This window comes from Oncorhynchus gorbuscha, linkage group LG24, assembly GCF_021184085.1.
Source record: "Oncorhynchus gorbuscha isolate QuinsamMale2020 ecotype Even-year linkage group LG24, OgorEven_v1.0, whole genome shotgun sequence".
In the NCBI taxonomy this organism is placed as follows: domain Eukaryota; kingdom Metazoa; phylum Chordata; class Actinopteri; order Salmoniformes; family Salmonidae; genus Oncorhynchus; species Oncorhynchus gorbuscha.
The window spans coordinates 35,226,176-35,248,791 of NC_060196.1; the positions used below are offsets into that span (position 1 = coordinate 35,226,176).

The 22,616-nt window shown below is 41.2% G+C and overlaps 1 protein-coding gene across 2 annotated transcripts; it reads right to left on the reverse strand.

Annotated features, from left to right (window-relative positions):
* Positions 1-271: 271 nt before the first annotated feature.
* Positions 272-5,723, reverse strand: LOC124012643 (septin-10-like). 2 transcript variants are annotated; one of them, XM_046326487.1, is made up of 10 exons: positions 5,567-5,723; positions 4,914-5,022; positions 4,633-4,828; positions 4,372-4,558; positions 3,132-3,293; positions 2,646-2,742; positions 2,394-2,562; positions 2,189-2,321; positions 1,871-2,049; positions 272-1,662 (listed from the first exon to the last, which is right to left on the reverse strand). In XM_046326487.1, exons 1-10 carry the CDS (start codon positions 5,594-5,596, stop codon positions 1,647-1,649), a joined length of 1,278 nt encoding a protein of 425 aa, XP_046182443.1. In that variant the 5' UTR covers positions 5,597-5,723; the 3' UTR covers positions 272-1,646. The 2 variants fall into 2 exon arrangements, with proteins under 2 accessions (XP_046182443.1, XP_046182444.1); XM_046326488.1 differs by having other exon boundaries at positions 4,914-5,079; positions 5,567-5,700.
* Between the last annotated feature and the right edge of the window lie 16,893 nt (positions 5,724-22,616).

Genomic DNA, 22,616 nt, shown 5'->3' on the forward strand with positions numbered 1-22,616 from the left:
GAGAAACTCCCTAAATACAGGTGGGCCAAGTTCATAACATCATACCCAGGAAGTCCGAATCTGATTTGTTTTTATGACCGGATTGTGTCAGGGTCAATTCGGTTCAGATCTCAATTTTGGGAAGTGAAAAGACTTCTAGATCAGGGTGTCAGGAGAGAGTAAATAAAATGGCAAGAAAACAAAAAACACTGCAGATACTGTATCACCTCAGTCAGTACTAGAGCAGAAAACACATTTTAAGTAGCCTAGACATCAACAAAAGAAAAAGAGGCAGAGTTTTAACTGCTTTTATATAAATAATGAGAAATACTGTTGGAAAAATGTATAATACTGCAGGTCAGTTTCACTACATAGACAATTTATTTATTTAAAACTGATAACAAATTGCACACAATGCATAGGACACTGGTTTAAAAGATAACTTATGAAAAATACTATTGTTAAACATTAAAATCTTTCCCCAATAACACTTTTTATCAAATGCATGCCAAATGAGTGAAGGGACAGTGGAATGAAGAGGAGTCAGACTGGGGTAGTTAAAACATGACATCACTTGTGTAAACAGTACCCTGATCGGTGCTGGTCTATAGTGAGTCCATATAAATATCACATGTAAGGCACACAAAGACTTTAAGCACTCAAGTGTTTCAGTTTGGCATAGCATTATGTTTCACTGGAAAATAATCATTAGTTAAACTCTCCCTAAGAAGGAAAATGAATATACCTAACGAGTGTAAATTTACATAAATCCCATCCAATTCCTAAATAAATTACAACCCAATTAATAATTATTTACTAATAAATGGTAGTGAAACAGTCAGTAAAGTGTAAAGCAAGTAAAAAGGGAATTCATTGGCAAAACTGCAAGGCTACTGCTGACCTATAGTTGCAGGGGTTAATAGAGGGAGATATAAAATACAGGGATATATAAAGCAAAATGCCACTAAAATGAAGTATAAAATAACATAATGTGTCGCAGTGTTTCCCCTACGTGTGCATTTAGCAGTGGCACAATATTATTTTATATTGTTTTTTAAAATAGTTTTCTGGATGGTAAAACATTTTTTATATAAACTTAAACCACCAAAACCAGAATAGCAACAGCTATAAGCAATATATTTTTTTCTCCCAGTAAGATCTTTGAGAACTAACACTCAAAATAAACTTGACAGTCAGGGAGAATGTAAAATTACATGTCACCCATTGATTTTGTTACAATGTTTGAGTCACTCAGATTGCATAAAATGGCACAAGCCATAGCAAAATGTGTAGAATTGTAGGAAATTAACTTTAAAAGAGCAACATTATCTGATGCCAAGAGGGCCTCTAAAACCACACCATTGGCCACACCCCCGAATAACTTTGCCACCGCTGCTGAAAGAAATCATAGGAGAAACACTGAAGCAAACCGAACAGGAATAACACGTGAGCCTCATAACTTACATCTGAAGACTGATGTCTTACGGGCTGTTGAGAGTACAGTCAGTTTTAAAATGCTTATTGTTGTTCCTTTCTTTATAAAGTAAGACATTTAAAGTAAGCAGGCTCTGTGAAATTACTTTCTACTTAGCGCCAGAATCTAGCCAACGAGGGCAGAATAGAGGACTAGATGCCAGTGGTTGTTTTGATCCAAATCACGCTGATCTTCACATGAACCCAGAGCTGAGACGGAGAGAGATGGGGAACAAGAAGGAAAGTGGGGGAGAATAAGAGAAGAGCGCTGGACAATCATGTGTTAGGAACTGCCCTCAGTCAGAGCACAGACTGATATCAAACATCTATAGAAAAAATCTAAGCTGCTCAAATGGAGACATTAAAAAGAGATAACATTTAGAGTATGGCCCTAGAGGTCAGAGATACTGTAACTCACTTCTTGCGGTCCTTGTCCTTCTTCCCGTTAGCATTAAGGTTTTGGGCCTGCAGTAGCTGGGCTGCAGCTCGTCTCTTACTGAAGGAACTTTGTTCCTCCTCTAGAACTCGTCTCTTCTCCTCCAACGCACCCCTCTCCTCCGCATGCAACCGCTTCAGCTGCTCAAACCTTCCCTGCAGCTACTCACACAGCAGCAAAATGGTTAGAGACTTACAATGGATACCTTCACATAAAACACATGTTCTGCTAAGTATCGTAATATATGTGTATTTGTGAATGTGGTGTGTAACTGTATATGTGTGTGCATGTGACGTGTACCCCTCTCTCAGCATCTTTGAGTTCAGCCTCCTTCTCTTTGACTCTCTGGACAAACAGCTGTCTCATCTCCTCCTCTCGCCGCTGAAGTTCCCCCAGAAACTCTGTACGCTTTGCTTCATATGTCTGCTGAAGGCTGTGCACACATTTCAAAGGTCATACACACTTCAATTTCACTAGTGCCAGAGTCAATGTGTGTGTATCGTACCTGACAGGTTTGCTCTCAGGGTCTGTGTCTCTGAAGCCTATCTCCTCTAGCTTGCAGCGGCGGTACAGTTCATAGTGACGTGTGTGAGTCTGCTCTCTCAGGTCCTCCATGTTCACACAGATCAGCATTTCACGCAGTTTCACAAAGTCACAGTGACTCTCGTTCTCCACTGAAACACAATCAGTACAACAGCAGATTTGTCCAATTTTCTTCTGCCCAGAGGGACCCAAACACACACACACTCACTCTTACCTTGCACTACGCCCCAGGGGTACTGGCGAGCCTTCACCATTTTGTTCCCCACCATCATCTCCTCTGTACTACCCACTACAGCAAACGGCAGGTGGCCCTGCACACAGACACACACACACTTCCAGCTGAGGAACTGTCCCAAATCAGCATAGGGTATGCAAGCATTGTTTTAATTCAAATCCATTTTTGTCTCGCTGAGCCATCCACGTGTGACATGCATGTGCAGTTTAAAGCCTGGTTTGAATTAGCGGCAGGCGTTTGATCAATAGCCACCCTTTGTGACATGAATGAAGCCTTAGTTAGAATGTGAAGCTAGCTAGTGTTAGACGATCCTGCATATCTCTAGCTGGCTTGGTGACATAGCCCTGAGATGTAGACTGTACATTACAGACACTAAGTTACTCATGTGAATACCATCTTTGAGACGCTCTGTCAACAATAACTACATAAATATGTGCAGCAGCAGATGAGTGTGCGTGTACTTACATTCATGGTAGTGTTAACCTTGGCTACAGTCTCATCGTCCAGAGGGAACTGGTAGATCTGAACTCCGTTACTGACCAGCTCACTCATGATCTTGAGCTTAAACTTGTGCAGCTCACTCTTAGAGATGGTGTCCGCCTTGGCTATCACTGGGATGATGTTCACCTGGAACAAACACGCACATAGACAAAATGTGCTATTTCTGTGCAAATAAGGATGGTGAGAATTACACAATATTTATTTTAGTATTGAAAGAAACCATTTTGAAGGTGCACATTCTACATGACATTAGCATGCTAACTTGTCTACAAGGCCCATGCAACTCATAGTACTTTGCAAGCTGCAGACTCAGATTCGTAGTGTTGACAGAATCCCACCCAGCCTACACTAGCTTCTTGCCAACAACCCACACACACACCACAGCTAAGTATATACTCTCTGCGCCTGGTACAAACACACTGTTCTCTGTCTCACTGCATCAGTCCTCTACTTTTACTGTTCTCGCTCTCCCATCTTTTCAGAGTCACTACATCTCTCTATCCATACAGGACAAAGAAAGCTAGACAGCATTCCACAGAAAACAACCCCATTCAGATGGTAATCACTGGGGTGGGCACACAGCTGAGCTCATGCCAGCTACTGTGAGTGACTAGACAGCGTGCAGAGGAACTATAGACCACTCCAGAGTGGACACATCTAGGGTAAAACTAAACTACGACACAGTCAGGCAGGGATAAATTCTGAAACCACGCTATAGCGTACTTGACTTCCAATTGAGCAGTCACCTGCAGCAATTACCTTGAATGTGATCTCCACAAACTCAGTAACATTGCCTTTAAAATACGCATTGTGGTCCCATGTGGCTCAGTTGGTAGAGCATGGCGCTTGAGGACAAGTACAAAAATGTATGCACTCACTAATGTAAGTCGCTCTGGATAAGAGGGTCAGCTAAATTAAAATAAATAAAAATCATAGAAAAGTAAACGTACAAACATGAACAGACTGAATCCTGGCCTCAGTCATGTGCAATCACATACATCATGTGAATACACAACTACACACATTAACACTCAGATTTGAGAAGCTAAAAAAATACCCTGACATCTAGAGCTTAATATCTCCTTCCTACAGTTGGTTCAGTGTTTGACTGCCACAAGGATCTGAGAGCTGTGACCTCAGTACAGTGATATGAGCAGGGTCAGTGACTATACTGGGCCAGTGACCAGAAGCCTTTGACAGACACCTTGCTGTCTAGTTTCTTCATAGTGAGTAGGTCCAGGGACTTGAGGGAGTGTCCGGAGGGCGATATGAAGTAGAGACAGGCATGGAGCCGGGAGTCGTGGTAGTTATGGAGGCTTCTCTTGATCTTCAGCTCCTCCTGGAGATAAGTCTCATACTGACGGTCTATATAGTCCACCACCGGCTGGTAGCTAGTAAGGAGAAACACAAGGTTAGTATACACACGCTTGCCCAGTTTGTTCAGCTAGTCTTAAAAGCTCCCTACCTGTCCTGTTTGTTCATCTGGTCTCCAAAGCCAACAGTGTTGACTACTGTGAGTCTGAGTTTGACATTACTCTCCTGCAGGTCGTATGTCTGGGCTCGCAGCTTCACCTGTGGCTCGAAGTGGGACGACTCACAGTTCTCAAAGTTAGTGTTGAACAGTGTGTCCATCAGGGTCGACTTACCAATACCAGTCTCACCTGGTGGGACACACACAGAGAGAGACTGAGTGTGAGAGGCAGCAAGGGGATAGGCCTGGTTGGAGAGAGACGGTTGTTGTCTTACCTATACAGAGGATGTTGAAACAGAAGCCTTGGCAGGTGGACTTGTTGACCAGCTGGTCTGGAAGGCTGTCAAACCCGACATGGCCAGACAGAGAGAGGGGATGTGCTCCCTTATCATGTCAGGAACACAACATAACACATCAACAGACTCTCCCCCAGAGTAATGTCTGTTCAAACACCAAATAAAAGCCTCTGAATCTCTTGTTTGTTGCTCTAGTGTAGTGAACAAGAAATGCCATTTGAAACGTAACAAAATATAATCATTTGAAAACAGCCGACGTTAAATCATGGCATTATTTTGATCTCAAGACACAGTTCGCAAAACAGCGATATCTAAAGTTAGCTACTTAACGTTACAGTATCTAACGACAGCTTAACGAAGTTAAACAGCCAGTGCAGGCTATGAAAATAGCGGGAGGCTACAACGTTACTAACGTTTGTTAACACGACTAGCTCGCTAGCCAATTTAACAACTTCAAAACACTGCTGGTTACTTTTACAAACAAGCTAGTTAGAATTAGCAAGGGACACTCCCTGGCATGTCTGACTCGACTCAGACGTCCTAAACTTGTTCGTTATGTTCTGTAAAGTTTCTATTCAGATAGCTAACTCTAAATACTGGGAAATACACACAAAAACTACTTTATGACGTACCAGCTGCCGAGCAACATCAGAGGAAGACATAGTTTGGATATATATTTTTAGAAAGCAATCTCAAAACAAAGTAAGATGTCATAAACGGAGGAGACTTATGGCTAGCTTCTTCTTCAGTCGGGTTTATAGGGGGTTGGCATCCAACGTTATGCTGCATTAACGCCACCTACTGTACTGGAGTGTGCGCCAGAGACAGGGAGGAAATTCGACCTGCCTACTCCGTTTTAATAAAAAAATATATAACATTTTTGATTCGAATGATGACTCAGTATCCCCTTCTCCCTCATAATGGATCTCACTCCCTCTCTCGGCTCTCATACTGCCGGTCCCAGTGGAAAAACGTTACGCTCCCTTTACTTTCAATGCATTTTTCCACAAAAGGTGGATAAACTGTTGTGCTAAATAAAAAATGTGAGTAAACTGCGATTACTTGCGTTTACCCTACACCACTGTTCAGTACATGTTCCGGTCACTTTTCCCTGGGTAGTAATCACACCTTCTTGTTAGATGCTTTCCTATAATTTGTGTATGTTTTATTCAGCCGGTTGTGTCCCAAACGTAGCCTTGTAAAGATGGTCTCCTCTCTTCCTGCCGTCCTCCCCTCCTTCTCTTTCCTCTGTACTTGTGATAGATGCCTGTCCTTTGTGTCTCTGTTCCACCTCTCCTGCCATCTCTATGTAACAGGGTTATATTGGTGATTCCCCTTGACACTTTATTGTTAAGCCAATGGATTTTTGGTTTTAGTTTTGTCTTTACCTTCACCTACTCAAAATGGCATCTTATTGGCTGGTTTGCGTAGCTTGCTTACGAGGGGGGATGTTTCAGTTAGAATCCTCCCAGTGAACAAGCACCAAACCAGCGGTAAGTTGTTCGTTGCAAAGCATTGTACGTCAAAAGTGATTTTTATACTCCCAAGTGATGATTTAAATGTACAATTTATATCAATTTGTTTGTAAATGTTATTCGAACATCACACATAAGGTGCAGCGTTTTTTGGAGAATATTTGTTGTGCATTTTGTTGTAAAGAATTCCTGCCAGTATTAGCTAGCAACTTACTGTGTCTGGTGGGGGGGTTCATATATTTTGTACAGTGAGTGAGTGCAGAGATGGATGGTGAGCCGTGCATTGCATGACGAGCAATTTTGTGCTGTTCCTATCAGGTACATTGTTAAATATATTATATTGTAATTGTATTATTTTGGTAACTACATGCCCAGTGAACAAGCACCAAACCCGCGTGCGTGAGTGCAGAGTTGGATGGTGTGCCGTGCATTGCATGACGTGCAATTTTGTGCTGTTCCTATCAGAATAAATCTCCATGACTGGTGCTACACGTTGGAGTTCGTGTCGATGATTGATTGAGTGCTACGGGTCTGTAGTCATTTAGGCAAGTTGCCTTTTGTTCTTGGGCACAGGGACTATGGTGGTCTGCTTGAAACATGTTGGCATTACAGACAAACAGGGACATGTTGAAAATGTCAGTGAAGACACCTGCCAGTTGGTCAGCACATGCCCAGAGCACACGTCCTGGTAATCCCTCTGGCCCCGCAGCCTTGTGTATTTTGAGCTGTTTAAAGGTCTTACCCACGTAGGCTACGGAGAGCGTGATCACACAGTCGTCCGGAACAGCTGATACTCTCATGCATGCCACAGTGTTGCTTGCCTCAAAGCAAGCATGGAAGTGATTTAGCTCGTCTGGTTGGCTCGTGTCACTGGGTAACTCGCGGCTGTGCTTCCCTTTGTAGTCTGTAATAGTTTGCAAGCCCTGCCACATAAGACGAGTGTCGGAGCCGGTGTAGTATGATTCAATCTTAGCCCTGTATTGATCCTTTGCCTGTTTGATGGTTCACAGCAGGGCATAGCAGGATTTATTAGAATCTTCCGGGTTAGAGTCCCACACCTTGAAAGCAGCAGCTCTACCCTTTAGCTTAGGGCAAATGTTGCCTGTTATCCATGGCTTCTGGTTGGGGTATGTACGTACAGTCACTGTGGGGACGACGTCCTCAATGCACTTATTGATAAAGCCAGTGACTGATGTGGTGTACTCCTCATTGCCATCGGAAGAATCCCGGAACATTCCAGTTTGTGATAGCAAAACAGTCCGGTAGTTTAGCATCTGCTTCATCTGACCACTTTTTTATAGACCGAGTCACTGGTGCTTCGTGCTTTAATTTTTGCTTGTAAGCAGGAATCAGGAGGATAGAGTTGTGGTCGGATTTACCAAATGGAGGGCGAGGGAGAGCTTTGTACGCGTCTCTGTGTGTGGAGTACAGGTGATCTAGAATTTTTTTCCCTCTGGTTGCACATTAAACATGTTGATGGCAAGCAAAATATAGAGACTTCTTTAGATTTCGTGCACCAGCTGTTGTTTACAAATATGCACAGACCGCCCCCCCCCCCTCGTCTTCCCGGAGTGTGCTGTTCTATCTTGCCGGTACAGCGTATATCCCGCTAGCTGAATTTCCATGTTGTCATTCAGCCACAAAACATAGGATATTACAGTTTTTGATGTCCCGTTGGTAGGATATTTGTGATCTTACCTCGTCTAGTTTATTGTCCAATGATTGCACGTTGGCGAGTAGTATTGACGGCAAAGGCCGCCTTTTCCGGGTCCTGACTAGGCATCCAACTCTTTGTCCTCCGTACCTGCGTTGCTTCCTCTTGCAAATAACGGGGATGTTGACCCTGTCGGGTGTTTGGAGAATGTCCTGTGCGTCTTGCTTGTTGAAGAAAAAATCTTTGTCTAATCCGAGGTGAGTGATCGCTGTCCTGATATCCAAAAGCTCTATTTTGCCGTAAGATATGGTTGCAGAAACATTATGTATAAAATAAGTTACAAATAACGCGAAAAACCCCCACATAATAGCACAATTGGTTGGGCGCCCGTAAAACTGCTGCCATTTCTTCCGCCGCCATTTTAGTCCCGGCCACTAGGAGCGCTGCTTCTGGATGAGCATTTTCTTGTCTGCTTATGGCCTTATATAGCTCGTTGAGTGCGGTGTTAGTGCCAGCATCGGTTTGTGGTGGGAAATAGATGGCTACAAATAATATAGATGAGAACTCTCTTGGTAGATAGTCTGGTCTACAGCTTATCATGAGGCATTCTACCTCAGGCGAGCAATAGCTCAATACTTCTTTAATATTAGGCATTGCGCACCAGCAGTTATTGACAAATAGACACACCCCCGCCCCTCGTCTTACCAGACGTAGCTGCTCTGTCCTGACGAAACCCCGAGAAGGGAGCCAGCTTTATATTATCCGTGTCGTCACAGACAGAGACACAGTCACCATCTCCTCACTACACACGGGTTCAATCAAATTACGTTGAACAAACGTGGAATAGACGTTTAATTGACCACTGATCATAGCACAACAGTATGGAACAGCGTAGCGTCACCCGCCACTTCCAACAGACACAAAGACATCATCAGGGCGAAATGAGCTCTCACCCCCTCCACAAATTTCCTTGTCATTCTATTCTTCAGGTATGCATTCTATTAATATTTAAGTTCCATTCTGATTTACTCTACCTAGCATTCCACTTATGTTTATTCTTCTATATGTGATTAACCATATTACATGGATTGATATTGCCCTGTACATTTCTCCCAGATTGAAATCATTGTTTTGTTACATGCTACAGGGAGTCCTAGGGTTGCCAACCCGTTCCTGTGTTTTCTGCTCGTCAGTACACTGATATCTCTTCAGATTGCATGAATTATTTTAAGATTTCACTGTCAACCACTTCGCCATGTTTTGATCTACCTATTTTCCTTTGATTAGATGACTTATTTATTTAATTGTTCATTTTTTAAGTAAGGATTTATTCATTTTGATTACCGTGTTTTGACCTAACTTGATTGAACATTGAATCTTGTAGCGACTTATGAAGAGCCAAATAAAATAACCTTTGGAGAGGAGAGGAACACTATGTTTCTGTAAAGAGGATCGCAATGAATAAAGATCATACCCTCCAAAAAATGCATTTAGTTAGCACTTTATTCATGATGTTGGGGGTATGATCATCATTCTTCGTGATTAATTTATGATAATCCTTGATCATGATAGCTTCCACATTAATGTAGTGTTCAGAAATGATTTATTGTTATCAAATCGAACTTTATTTAAATGGCACATTTTTAGACCCAGAGGGAACGCAATGCGCTTTACAGCAAAATGAATAAAAACAATAAAAATACCACAAGAAGAGTATAGGAGGATAAAAATACATATAGATAACAGCCATGGGAGTTCAAACAGTAATAGCATAGAACGAGTGAGGAATGTAGTAGCTAATCCATGGTAAGAGCTGAAATGTAATAAAAGAATAAGCAAAATATAAAAGATGAGCTAAAAGAACTGAATGACTAAAAGCCTAAGAGCACCCTAGGGAAAAGCTAAAACGGTTTTAAGATGTCTTTAAAAAATGTCCACAGTTTTGGACCCCCTTTCAAGTTCTCTGGCAGGCTATGATCAACCACTCTACTTTAGTTTTTGCCTTAGGTGTAACCTTATGTCTTATGTAACAATACCAAACATAACATATCATACTAATTTGAGTGTCCCGGATTTACATTTATCTGCAGCCTGGTCTCATAGACTAGACGTAACATGGTAAATGTAAATCCGGGATGCTCAAATTATTATGTTATGTTACGTTTAGTATGGTTACATAAGACAGATGATTACTTAACTTCATATGGTTGCAGGGGCAGTGTATTGAGTAGCTTGGATGAAAAGGTGCCCATTGTAAATGGCCAGCTCCTCAGTTTCATGTTACTAATTTATGCATATTATTAGTAGTATTGGATAGAAAACACTCTAAAGTTTCCAAAACTGTCAAAATATTGTCTGTGAGTATAACTGAACTGATATTGCAGGCGAAACCCTGAGGAAAATCAAAACAGGAAGTGGCTTCTATTTTGAAAACTCCATGTTCCATAGCCTCCCTTTGCTGGATTTAAAGGGATATGAACCAGATTCCTTTTCCTATCGCTTCCTCAAGGTGTCAACAGTCTTCAGACATAGTTTCAGGCTTTTATTTTGAAAAATTAGCCAGAACGATAACATCGCGTCAAGTGGTCACATGAGTTTTGCTCGTGCAACAGAGTTTGGATCGGTATTGCTTTTCCCTCTCCTACTGTGAAAGACATTTGCGGTTGATATATTATCGATTATATATATTTAAAAACAACCTGAGGATTGATTATTAAAAAAAAACGTTTGACATGTTTCTGTGGATATTATGGAAACTATTTGGAATTTTCGTCTGCGTTGTCGTGACCGCTCTTTCCTGTGGATTTCTGAACATAACGCGACAAACAGACGGAGGTATTTTGGATATGAAATTATCTTTATGGAACAAAAGGAACATTTGTTGTGTAACTGGGAGTCTCGTGAGTGAAAACATCCGAAGATCATCAAAGGTAAACGATTAATTTGATTGCTTTTCTGATTTCCGTGACCAAGCTTCCTGATGCTAAGTGTACATAATGCTATGCTATGCTAGGTGGATTAACAAAAGGCTAAGCTGTGTTTTCCTATATTGCACTTGTGATTTCATGAATGTAAATATTTGTAGTAATATTTATTGAATGTAGCGCTATGCTATTCAGTGTTTGTTGAGTGCACTTATCCCGATAGGGGGATTGCAGCCATAACAATTAAGGCAAAAACAATGGTAGGGTGGTAGCTCGGGCATATAACGTGAATTTGTGAATTTGAACCTAATCATTGGCAACTTCAGCTACTTACTCCTTTTCTAGCTACTTTGCAACTACTTAGCATGTTAGCTAACCATTCCCCTAACCTTAACCTTAACCCTTTTAGATAATAATTTCCCTTTCAATTTTGGAGAATCTCTTACACAATGGGTTAATGTTATGTATAGTAACCCTAGGTGAAAAATAGTAAATACTTATCAGAAAGTATTAAACTGTCAAGAGGAGTAAAACAAGGTTGTCCACTATTGGCATATCTATTTATTATGGCCATCGAAATTGTTAGATATTAAAATCAGATCCAACAATAATATCAAGGGGCTGGAAATACATTGCTTAAAAATAAAGGCGTAATTGTACGCTGATTCATGTTCTTTTAAATTCACAATTTGGATCCATGCACAGCCTCAGAGGAGCCAGATACTTTTTCGAACCTCTCTGGATTACAACCAAATGATGATAAATTTACTATATTAAGTATTGGATCGCTAAAAAGTACAACTTTTGCATTACCGTGTAGTTTACTAATAAAATGGTCTGATGGGGCAGTGGACATACACTGTATTCATATCCTGAAAGGAAAAAAGGATCTTTCTACAATACTTATTTTAAAAAAGTGAACAAAATAGATAAGATCTTGTTACAATGGAAAGGAAAATACCTGCCTATTTGTGGAAAAATTCCCCTGATTAACTCTTTAGTCATAGCTGTTTACCTATTTGCTTATGGCTTTGCCTACACCTAGCGACTTGTTTTTTAAAAAATATTTTATTAATTGAGCAAATTTAGGATATTCATTGACATAATGAATATGAATTCGGAGGGGAGAAATGATTAAATATAAAAGTATTAAACCTCTCATTAAAGGCTTCAGTCATACAAAAGTTATACTTAAATCCAAATTGGTTCTCTAGCAGATTAGATTAGTAAGAATGTCTCACCCATGTTCAAGAATGGCCTTTCTCCCATTATTCAGATTACAACCTCTCACTTTCTGTTATTTGCTATTAATATTGCTAGTTTTAAAACAAGTCATAAAAAGTTGTTTTCAATTTCAGTTTAATCCACCAGAAAATACAGAACAATTATCACGACCAATATTATTGTTACACTCAAATATAGTAATTGATCAACAACAAAAAAATGGTATAAAACAGTATATTCTTTGTAAATTGCTTCATAAATAGGACTGGTGGATTTATGGCACACATGCAGCTAACAAAAATATATGGAAATGTCTGCTCTACACAAAATGACAACCAACTAATTGCAGCATTACTGCAAAAATGAAAGAGGCAAGTGGAAGGGGAATTATTAAACACCAAAATTGGTTAAAAAAATTGTGATAAATAAAAAGGTATACCTGTCATGACTTCCACCTAAGTCGTTTCCTCTCCGTGTTCGGGCGGTGTTTGGTGGTTGGCGTCACCGGTCTTCTAGCCATCGTCGAACCACTTTTAATTTTCCATTTGTTTTGTCTTGTTTTCCTACACACCTGGTTTCCATTTCCCTCATTAAGTGTTGTGTATTTAACCCTCTATTCCCCCCATGTCCTTGTGTGGAATTGTTTGTTTGTAAGTGCTTGTGCACTATGTTACTGGCGCGCGTCGGGTTTTTGTACCCATGTAGGTTCTTTTTTTTATTGCCGTTGGTTTTGAAATGAATCTGCTCCGGCTATTTCCTATTTCTGCTCTCCTGCGTCTGACTTCACTGCAACCAGTTCCACAACCCTTACAATACCAGTTTCATTTAAGGACCAACACATTGACAGCTGTGCATATATACCGATTCCATGGCACACGGTTTATGAACTGATACACAAAACAACGCTGGATGTATTGAATAACACAAACCAACTGACTTATAAACCACTATGAGATGGAATCAAATGTGAGTGACTGTGCCAATCAATAAACACTGTAAAGGGTTTAAGTGTAGCATGTGCTTATAACAAACCCACTACAATGTATGATGCAATGATGTCTTGCAAGAAAAATCCTTCCACACCGTAGAATGGCAGTGCAAATTCAGTGTTCTACAGGGAAAATAAATCTTTGCATGCAAATCTAGTTATCAATATCCTGGGTTCGGGCGGCTCGTCATCCTTGGTGTAACTGAATCCATACTTAAAAACACCTGACCTGTTTTACAAACAGGATCACACAATATATATACCATGAATACCTTTTCTTATAAACATTAATATAGTACACACACACACACACACACACACACACACACGCTGGGGGAAACACAATATATATACCATGAATACCTTTTCATATAAACATTAATATGGTGCTTAGCTTAATTAAAGAAATAAGAAAATAAAACTTCGTCAAAATGTTTTAGCTACAGCACTAATCTCACGTGGTCTGAACAATAATAACTAGCCTGGGCAATGCAAAGGACTTCACACAACTACAGCACCAGGCTCACCTGGACTGAATAGACTAGCCCGGGCAAATGAAAAGTACTAGTGCTTACACCGTAATTTCTTAGAAAGTAATCTTAAACATAACAGTGTACCAAAATGGATTATGATACTGGCTAATCACATTGTATAAAAGTATGAAAACTAAAATAGTTTGTCATGCATGATTAGCATGATCACTAACGTTTGCTATTTCAATTGATCGATAGCTGAGCTAGCCTAAATGTTAACGACTTGTGCATATGCTTCGTTCAGTATGAACATGCACAAAATGCTAGCAATAGCTTAGCTAGCCTAATCGCAAGCAGCTTGTTCTCCATACAAAAACTCAACAAATCCTGGTGTCAATCTTTCCCTCAATCCCTTCACAGCACCTTCGTGTAGATAGGTGAGTGTTAATATCCAGTTCTCTCTTTTTAGTTTAGTTTTAACTTCTCAATGATTTGAAACTTAGTTTTTCCTTCCATGGAATGGCGGTAGCTCTTCGTTCCGTTCTAGCTCTTTTTTAGCATGTTGGCGCCAACTGGTGTATAACGTGAGGTTAGGAGAGGGACTAAGAGAATATTGAGTTTTGATTGGCTCAAAATAAACTGCTCATCATGCAGCTTCTGACAGCTGATTTGTAATAGCTGTCAACTTGAACATATCACAATATAATATGACTGGCTACTGGAAACTCACTAGAAACGATAAGTATTCAGCGTGACCTGCGTTACACGTAGCACTCATGTCTGTAGCCATGAAGTGCTTTGAAAGGCTGCTCATGGCTCACATCAACACCATTTTCCCAGAAACCCTAGACCCACTCCAATTTGCATACCGCCCCAACAGATCCACAGATGATGCAATCTCTATTGCACTCAACACTGCCATTTTCCACATGGACAAAAGGAACACCTATGTGAGAATTATATTCATTGACTACAGCTCAGCTTTCAACACCATAGTGCCCTCAAAGCTCATCACTAAGCTAAGGACCCTTGGACTAAACACCTCCCTCTGCAACTGGATCCTGGACTTCTTGACGGGCCGCCCCCAGGTGGTGAGGGTAGGTAACAACACATCTGACATGCTGATCCTCAACACGGGGGCCCCTTAGGGGTGCGTGCTCAGTCCCCTCCTGTACTCGCTGTTCACTCATGGCTGCATGGCCAGGCACGACTCCAACACCATCGTCAAGTTAGCCGATGAAACACAGTGGTAAGCTTGATCACCGACAACAATGATACAGCCTATAGGGAGGAGGTCAAAAACATGGCCGTGCGGTGCCAGGACAAGAACCTCTCCCTCAACATGATCAAGACAAAGGAGATGAATGTGGACTACAGGAAAAGGACCGAGCATGACCCCATTCTCATCGATGGGGCTGTAGTGGAGCAGGTTGAGAGCTTCAAGTTCCTTGATGTCCACATCACCAACAAACTATCATGATCCAAACACAGTAAGACAGTCATGAAGAGGGCACGACAAAGCCTATTCCCCCTAAGGAGACTGAAAAGATTTGGCATGGGTCCTGAGATCCTCAAAATGTTCTACAGCTGCAACATCGAGAGCATCCTGACTGGTTGCTTCACTGCCTGGTATGGCAACTGCTCGGCCTCCGACCTCAAGGCACTACAGAGGGTAGTGCGTAGGGCCCAGTACATCACTGGGGCCAAGTTTTCTGCAATCCAGGACCTCTATACCAGGTGGTGTCAGAGGAAGGCCCTAAAAATTGTCAAAGACTCCAGCTACCCTAGTCGCTTTGGATAAAAGCGTCTGCTAAATGGCATATATTATTATTATTATTATTTATAGACTGTTCCCTCTACTACCGCACGGCAAGTGGTACTGGAGCGCCAAGTCTAGGTCCAAAAGGCTTAACAGCTTCTACCCCCAAGCCATAAGACTCCTGAACAGCTAATCAAAGGGCAACCTAGGCCCCTCTTTTACGCTGCTGCTACTCTCTGTTTATTATCTATGCATAGTCACTTTAACTCTACTTACATGTACATATTACCTCAATTACCTCGACTAACCGGTTCCCCCGCACATTGACACTGTACCAGTACCCCCTGTATATAGCCTCGCTACTGCTGCTGTTTACTTATTTGTTACTTTTATTTTCTATTTTTCACTTAAAACATATTTTATTAATTAACTGCATTGTTGGTTAAGGGCTGTTAAGTAAGCATTTCACCATAAGGTTGTATCTGGCGCATGTGACAAATAAAATTGGTTTTGAGTTGGATTCAAAACATTGACGTTTTTCCATTTAAATGACTATACAAAATTCTTGAAATTAATAGAAATGTTTATATATACGAGGGATACAACCATCCCAGCTCTGCAGATTTTGCTGCGAAGAGACAGAATCATTAGATCATTTGTTTTGTTACTGACCGTATGTAGCTTGTTTTTGGTCACAGGTTTAGGAATGGCTGAAGAATTGCAACATTTACATAGAGCTAATTCTACAAATAGCACTGATGGGTGATTTTAAAAAGTCATAGTCAATCGATCAATAATATAATAATACTCTTAGCAAAAATGTGTATCTTTAGTTTACTATCTGTGGAAACGATGAGAATAGAAATGTTCAGAGCTTTTGTGAAACAACACAGCACAGTTGAAACATATATGGCAATCACGCCCTGACCTTAGAGAGCCTTCTTATTTATCTATTTGGTTCGGTCAGGGTGTGCTTTGGGTGGACATTCTAGTTTTCTATTTCTTTGTTGGCCGGGTATGGTTCCCAATCAGGGGCAGCTGTCTCTATTGGGAATCATACTTAGGCAGCCTGTTTTCCACTCTAGTTTGTGGGATCTTGTCTTTGTATATTTGCTGTTTAGCGCTACAGAGCTTTACGTTCATGTTTTGTTCTTTTTTGGTGTCAGTTGAAAATAAAGTCAAATGTACGCCTACCGTCCTGCACCTTGGTCTCCTTCTGACGAAGGACGTAACAATGGCAAATAGAAACTGGATGGTGTTCAGAGATAGATGGGAGGGGTTGAGTGGAGCTGAAGGATGGGACTGGATGGTGTTCAGAGATAGATGGGAGGGGTTGAGTGGAGCTGAAGGATGGGACTGGATGGTGTTCAGAGATAGATGGGAGGGGTTGAGTGGAGCTGAAGGATGGTACAAAGAAACAAGATAACTAATGTTACATATATTGTATCTGTAAAATGTATATAGGTTCAGAGGTTTTGTGAAACAGCACAGCAGAAAAATATATGGCAAATAGAAATCATAACCGGATGGTGTTCCTAGAGCTGGCTGCCCTGCTAAACTGAGCAATCAGGGGAGAAGGGCCTTGATCAGGGAAGTTACCAAGAACCCAATGGTCACTCTGGCATTGCTCTAGAGATCCTCTGTGGAGATGGGAGAACCTTCCAGAAGGATAACCACTTCTACAGCTCTCCACTAATCAGGCCTTTATGGTAGCGTGTCCAGACGGAAGACACTCTTCAGTAAAAGGCACATATCAGCTGACTTGGAGTTTGCCGAAAGGCACCTAAAGGAAACAGGGTTCTCTGGTCTGATGAAACTAAGATTGAACTCTTTGGCCTGAATGCCAAGCGTCACGTCATTATGAAACCTGGCACAATCCCTACGGTGAAGCATGGTGGTGGCAGCATTATGGTGTCAGGATGTTTTTCAGTGTCAGGGACTCGGAGACTAGTCAAGATCGAGGAGAGATCCTTGATGAAAACCTGCTCCAGAGCAAACAGGACCTCATACTAGGGCGAAGGTTCACCATACAACAGGACAATGACCCTAAGCACACAGCCAAGCCAACGCAGGAGTGGCTTCGGGACAAGTCTCTGAATGTCCTTGAGTGGCCCAACTCAATCGAAAATCTCTGGAGATACCTGAAAATAGCTGGGCAGTAATGCTCACTATACAACCTGACAGAGTTTGAGAGGATCTGCAGAGAAGAATGGGAGAAACTCCGCAAATACAGTTGTGCAAAGCTTGTAGCTTCATACCCAAGAAGACTCAAGGCTGTAATTTCTGCCAAAAGCGCTTCAAAAAAGTACTGAGTAAAGGGTGTAAATGCTTATATAAATGTGATATTTCTGTTTTTTTTATATACATTTGCAAAATAAACTAAAAAACTTTTGCTTTGTCAGTGTGGGGTATTGTGTGTAGATTGAGAAAAAATATGGGGGATTGGAAATGATGCAGACAATTACATTGATGGAAGCCACCATCTACCTTCAATATTAAAGCTGATCTACCCCCTAAAATATTAATATACACTGTAAGACACTTCTTTGTACGACATTTGTTGTTACTCTAAAATCTGAGATCTCGATATTAAACGCGCTGCATGATTTACAACTGTTACAATTTACAACTGTCCCGTTGACGGAACGCCGATCCTTAAGAAAAGTGGCAATCCTACCTGACCTAAAACGGGGAATTTTTACTAGGATTAAATGTCAGGAATTGTGAACAACTGAGTTTAAATGTATTTGGCTAAGGTGTATGTAATGTTCCGACTCCTTCTGTAGTTTTGATGTCTTCACTATTATTCTACAACGTACATTTTTTTTTTTTAAACTTGAATGCGTAGGTGTGTCCAAACTTTTAACTGGTAATGTATAATACAAACTGAAAGTCTGACAGAACCCATCTCCAAGCACATTGATTACTTTATTATGCCTTTTCTGCTGTCACTGCCCACCTATCTCAAGATACCACAGATGTGTTGAACAAAATGAAGGAATTTAACAATATAGGTTCCTTCTTGGTCACCATGGATGTGGAGTCTCTATACACCAATATTGGACATGAATGAACAAGGATTGGCAGCTATGCACCATTTATTGAGTACCCGGCCTGTGACTGAGATGCCTCCTACAGAATTCATTGTCTCACTGACTGAATGGACTCTTAATGACATCTTTGTCTTTCGGGACCGTATTTTTAAACAAGTGAAAGGATGTGCCATGGGAGCTTGCTTTACAGCCCTGGTTTGTACTTAGGTAAATGGGAAAATTACTTCATTTTGGATCCTTAAAAAAAAACAGTTATTTGACTGGATTATATGGCGGGATGCTATTTTGATGATGTTTGCCTGTTCTGGTCTGGCTCAGAAGATGAACTTATTTCCTTCAAACAATACCTTAACAGCATTAATCCTAACATCAAACTAGCTGTGGAGTACAGCAAGGATAACATGCATTTTGTTGGACCTTAACATCAGTAAAAATGACGAAGGTTGTTTGTACACATCGATCTTTAGGAAGCCTACAGTTGGGAATACCATTCTGACTGCAGACAGTTTTCACCGCAAAAGGCTAAAAGAGAACATTCCATATGGCCAATTCCAAAGAGTCCGCAGCATTTACGATCAGGCAACAGACTACAGTGTCTAATCTGCCTAATTGGAGAATCGCTTCTTCAATCAGGGATTCAGCGCTCAGGTCCGGAAAGATGCAGGTATAAGGGCCAGATGGAAAGATGCAGGTATAAGGGCCAGATGGAAAGATGCAGGTATAAGGGCCAGATGGAAAGATGCAGGTATAAGGGCCAGATGGAAAGATGCAGGTATAAGGGCCAGATGGAAAGATGCAGGTATAAGGGCCAGATGGAAAGATGCAGGTATAAGGGCCAGATGGAAAGATGCAGGTATAAGGGCCAGATGGAAAGATGCAGGTATAAGGGCCAGATGGAAAGATGCAGGTATAAGGGCCAGATGGAAAGATGCAGGTATAAGGGCCAGATGGAAAGATGCAGGTATAAGGGCCAGATGGAAAGATGCAGGTATAAGGGCCAGATGGAAAGATGCAGGTATAAGGGCCAGATGGAAAGATGCAGGTATAAGGGCCAGACGACTTGACAGAGAGAACTTCTTGGGCATCATGACGCATCAGAGAGAGAGTACTTTGTTACAAAATACAGTACTGAAGCAGAGAACATTAAAAAATAATTGGTGGGATCATCCAAAGTGATACGCTACCACGCTAATTCTTCCCAGAGGCACCAGTCATAAGCTTTAAGAGATGTTCTACCTTAATGACAAATTAGTTCACAGCTATCTTCCTGGTGACAGTCAAAAAACTTGGCTAGCACACAAACCCAAGGGCTCTTTTAAATGCAACCATTGCAGATATTTTGTACAGAAAAAAAGATTCTACATTGGATGGACAAAGACAAGTTCAAGACCGCTTAGAGGAACACAAGTACCCCATACGGGTAGGCAATGAAGACTACCCCATGGCAAGGCACTACAAGTCCTTACACCATGGTAACCCTGCCTCCCTACAAGCTATGGGTATTGCTTATTCCAGCCTCTATTAGAAAAGGGGACCGTCTTAAACAGCTAAAACAAAGGGAACGTTTTAAGATGTACAAACTACAGGCCATTAAGTACCCTGGTTTAAATGAAGATTTCTCACATTTTCTGTGGGGTTGTGATAGGTCTATTTGCTGTCATCTAGTGGACATTTTTGCTCTATTTCCCTCAGCTATGTTTAGACTGTTGTTGTTCATGTTTACTGTGTTTTAAGGTACTATGGAATAGATGGCTCTCCTATTCTTGGCACTTTGTCCAGTCATATTCAAGGTTGGAACTACCTTTCTATGGGTTCTAATGCTTCTAGCTTGGATTTGCATTTTTGATAACATATTTACAGTATTTCACTGTTTAATGTTTATAGTATTGCTTAATAGGTGTTGTCCAATGAATGCTGTAACCACTCCCTCTTCAAATCAGGACTGATTGGAAAAAGCTGTTCAAAAGAGAACATTGTATTATAATTTATTTGTGCCATGCAGCCGTTTCGGCCATGCAGCCGAAACGCGTCAGTTTTTAAACTTTGTTTCCATTGAACATGCCATACAAATAAAGGCATTTAAATTACTTGTATGAATAGTGCCTTGGTCCTGCTTTCTTTTTGATGACAGATATGTATCTGTTGGCCACAGACACATTTAAAAAAAGGTAGGGGCGCGGATCAGTAAACCAGTCAGTATGTGAACATGCTCAATGGGAGATATGTCTGAGTATGCAGGCCATGGACGAACTAGGACATTTTCAGCTCCCAGAAATTATGTACAGATCCTTGCGACATGGGGTCGTGCGTTATCATGTTGAAACATGAGGTGATGGCGGAGGATGAATGGCACAACAATAGGCCTCAGGATCTCATCACGGTATTTCTGTGCATTCAAATTGCCATTGATAAAATGGAATTGTGTTCATTGTCCTAGCTTATGTCCTCCGGTACCATAACCCCACTGCCAACATGGGGCACTTTGTTCACAATGCTGACATCAATACACCGCTCGCCCACACAACACCATACATGCTGCTTTCCATCTTCCCGGTACAGTTGAAACTGGGATTTATCTGTCAAGAGCATACTTCTCCAGCATGCCAGTGGCCATCGAAGGTGAGAATTTTCCCACTGAAGTCGGTTTACGGTGCTGAACTGCAGTCAAGTCAAGACCCTGATGAGGACGACTAGCACACAGATTATTTTCCTGATTTCTGACAGTTTGTGCAGAAATTATTTGGTTGTGCAAACCCACAGTTTCATCAGCTGTCTGGGTGATTGGTTTTAGACAATCCTGCAGGTGAAAAAGCCGAATGTGTAGGTCCTGGGCTGGTGTGGTTACACGTGGTCTGCGGTTGTGAGGCCTGTTTGACATACTGCCAAATTCTCTAAAATGACTTTTGAGACAGCTTATGGTAGAGAAATGAAGATGACATTTTCTGCCAACAGCTCTGGTGGACATTCCTGCGGTCAGCATGCCAATTGAATGCTCCCTCAAAACTTGAGACATCTGTGGCATTGTGTTGTGTGGCATTTTATTTTCCCCAGCACAAGGTGCACCTGTGTAATGATCATGCCGTTTAATCAGCTTGTTGATATGCCACACCTGTCAGGTGGATGAATTATCTTGGCAAAGGAGAAATGCTCACTAACAGGGATGTAAACAAATTTGTGCACAAACTTTGAGCAAAATAACCTTTTTGTGGGTATGGAACATTTCTAGGATATTTTATTTCAGCTAATGAAACATGGGACCAACACTTTACACTTCATCCATTTAAGAATGATGGAGGCCACTGTGTTCTTGGGGACCTTCAATGCTGCAGAAGTGTTTTGCTACCCTTCCCCAGATCTGTGTCTCGATACAATCCTGTATCGGAGCTTTACGCACAATTCCTTCGACCTCATTGCTTGGTTTTTGCTCTGACATGTACTGTCAACTGTGGGACCTAATATAGATAGGTGTGTGCCTTTCCAAATCATGTCCAATCAGTAGACATTTGAATTTACCAGAGGTCGACTCCAAGTTGTAGAAACATCTCAAGGATGATCAGTGGAAATAGGATGCACCTGAGCTTAATTTCGAGTCTCATAGCAAAGGGTCTGAATACTTATGTAAATAAGGAATTTCTGTTTTTCATTTTGAATACATTTACAGTCATTTCTAAAAACATATTTTTGCTTTATCATTATGGGTAGTGTGTAGATTTCTGAGGATTGTCTTCTCCCTGCTTCTTGGTCCTAGGCTTTGGGATAGTTGGCCAGTGCCAAAGGACCTGAAGGACCTACTGGAACATTAATAATTTAGCTGTTTGAAAACCAATTTCTCCAGAATAGAGTTGTGTAACATTATTACTATCCAACGAGTGAATGTAAGGAAAGTCAACTCTGTAGTTCTTTTCAGGACTACACAGCAAGTCACAGGATACCGGACAACTACAAAGAAGGACAACAGTAGAAGACTTGTTGGAACCATTTCGGACAATCAGAGCCTTACAAGCAGCCATGTTTTTGTCATTCCGCTAGGGATCTGTTTTCAGCATATTAAGTATCCAATCAATAACCGTTGCAAAGTGTGTATGTTTATCCTGTGTTCCCATTTAATTAGCTAGTAAATTAATAATTAAAC

Coding starts and splice junctions, on each gene's coding strand:
- LOC124012643 (XM_046326487.1), bottom strand. CDS start 5,596: ATGTCTTCCTCTGATGTTGCTCGGCAGCTG. Junction 5,023..5,566: donor CTGATGTTGCTCGGCAGCTG/GTACGTCATAAA, acceptor TGACATGATAAG/GGAGCACATCCCCTCTCTCT. Junction 2,743..3,131: donor AGGTTAACACTACCATGAAT/GTAAGTACACGC, acceptor GTCTGTGTGCAG/GGCCACCTGCCGTTTGCTGT.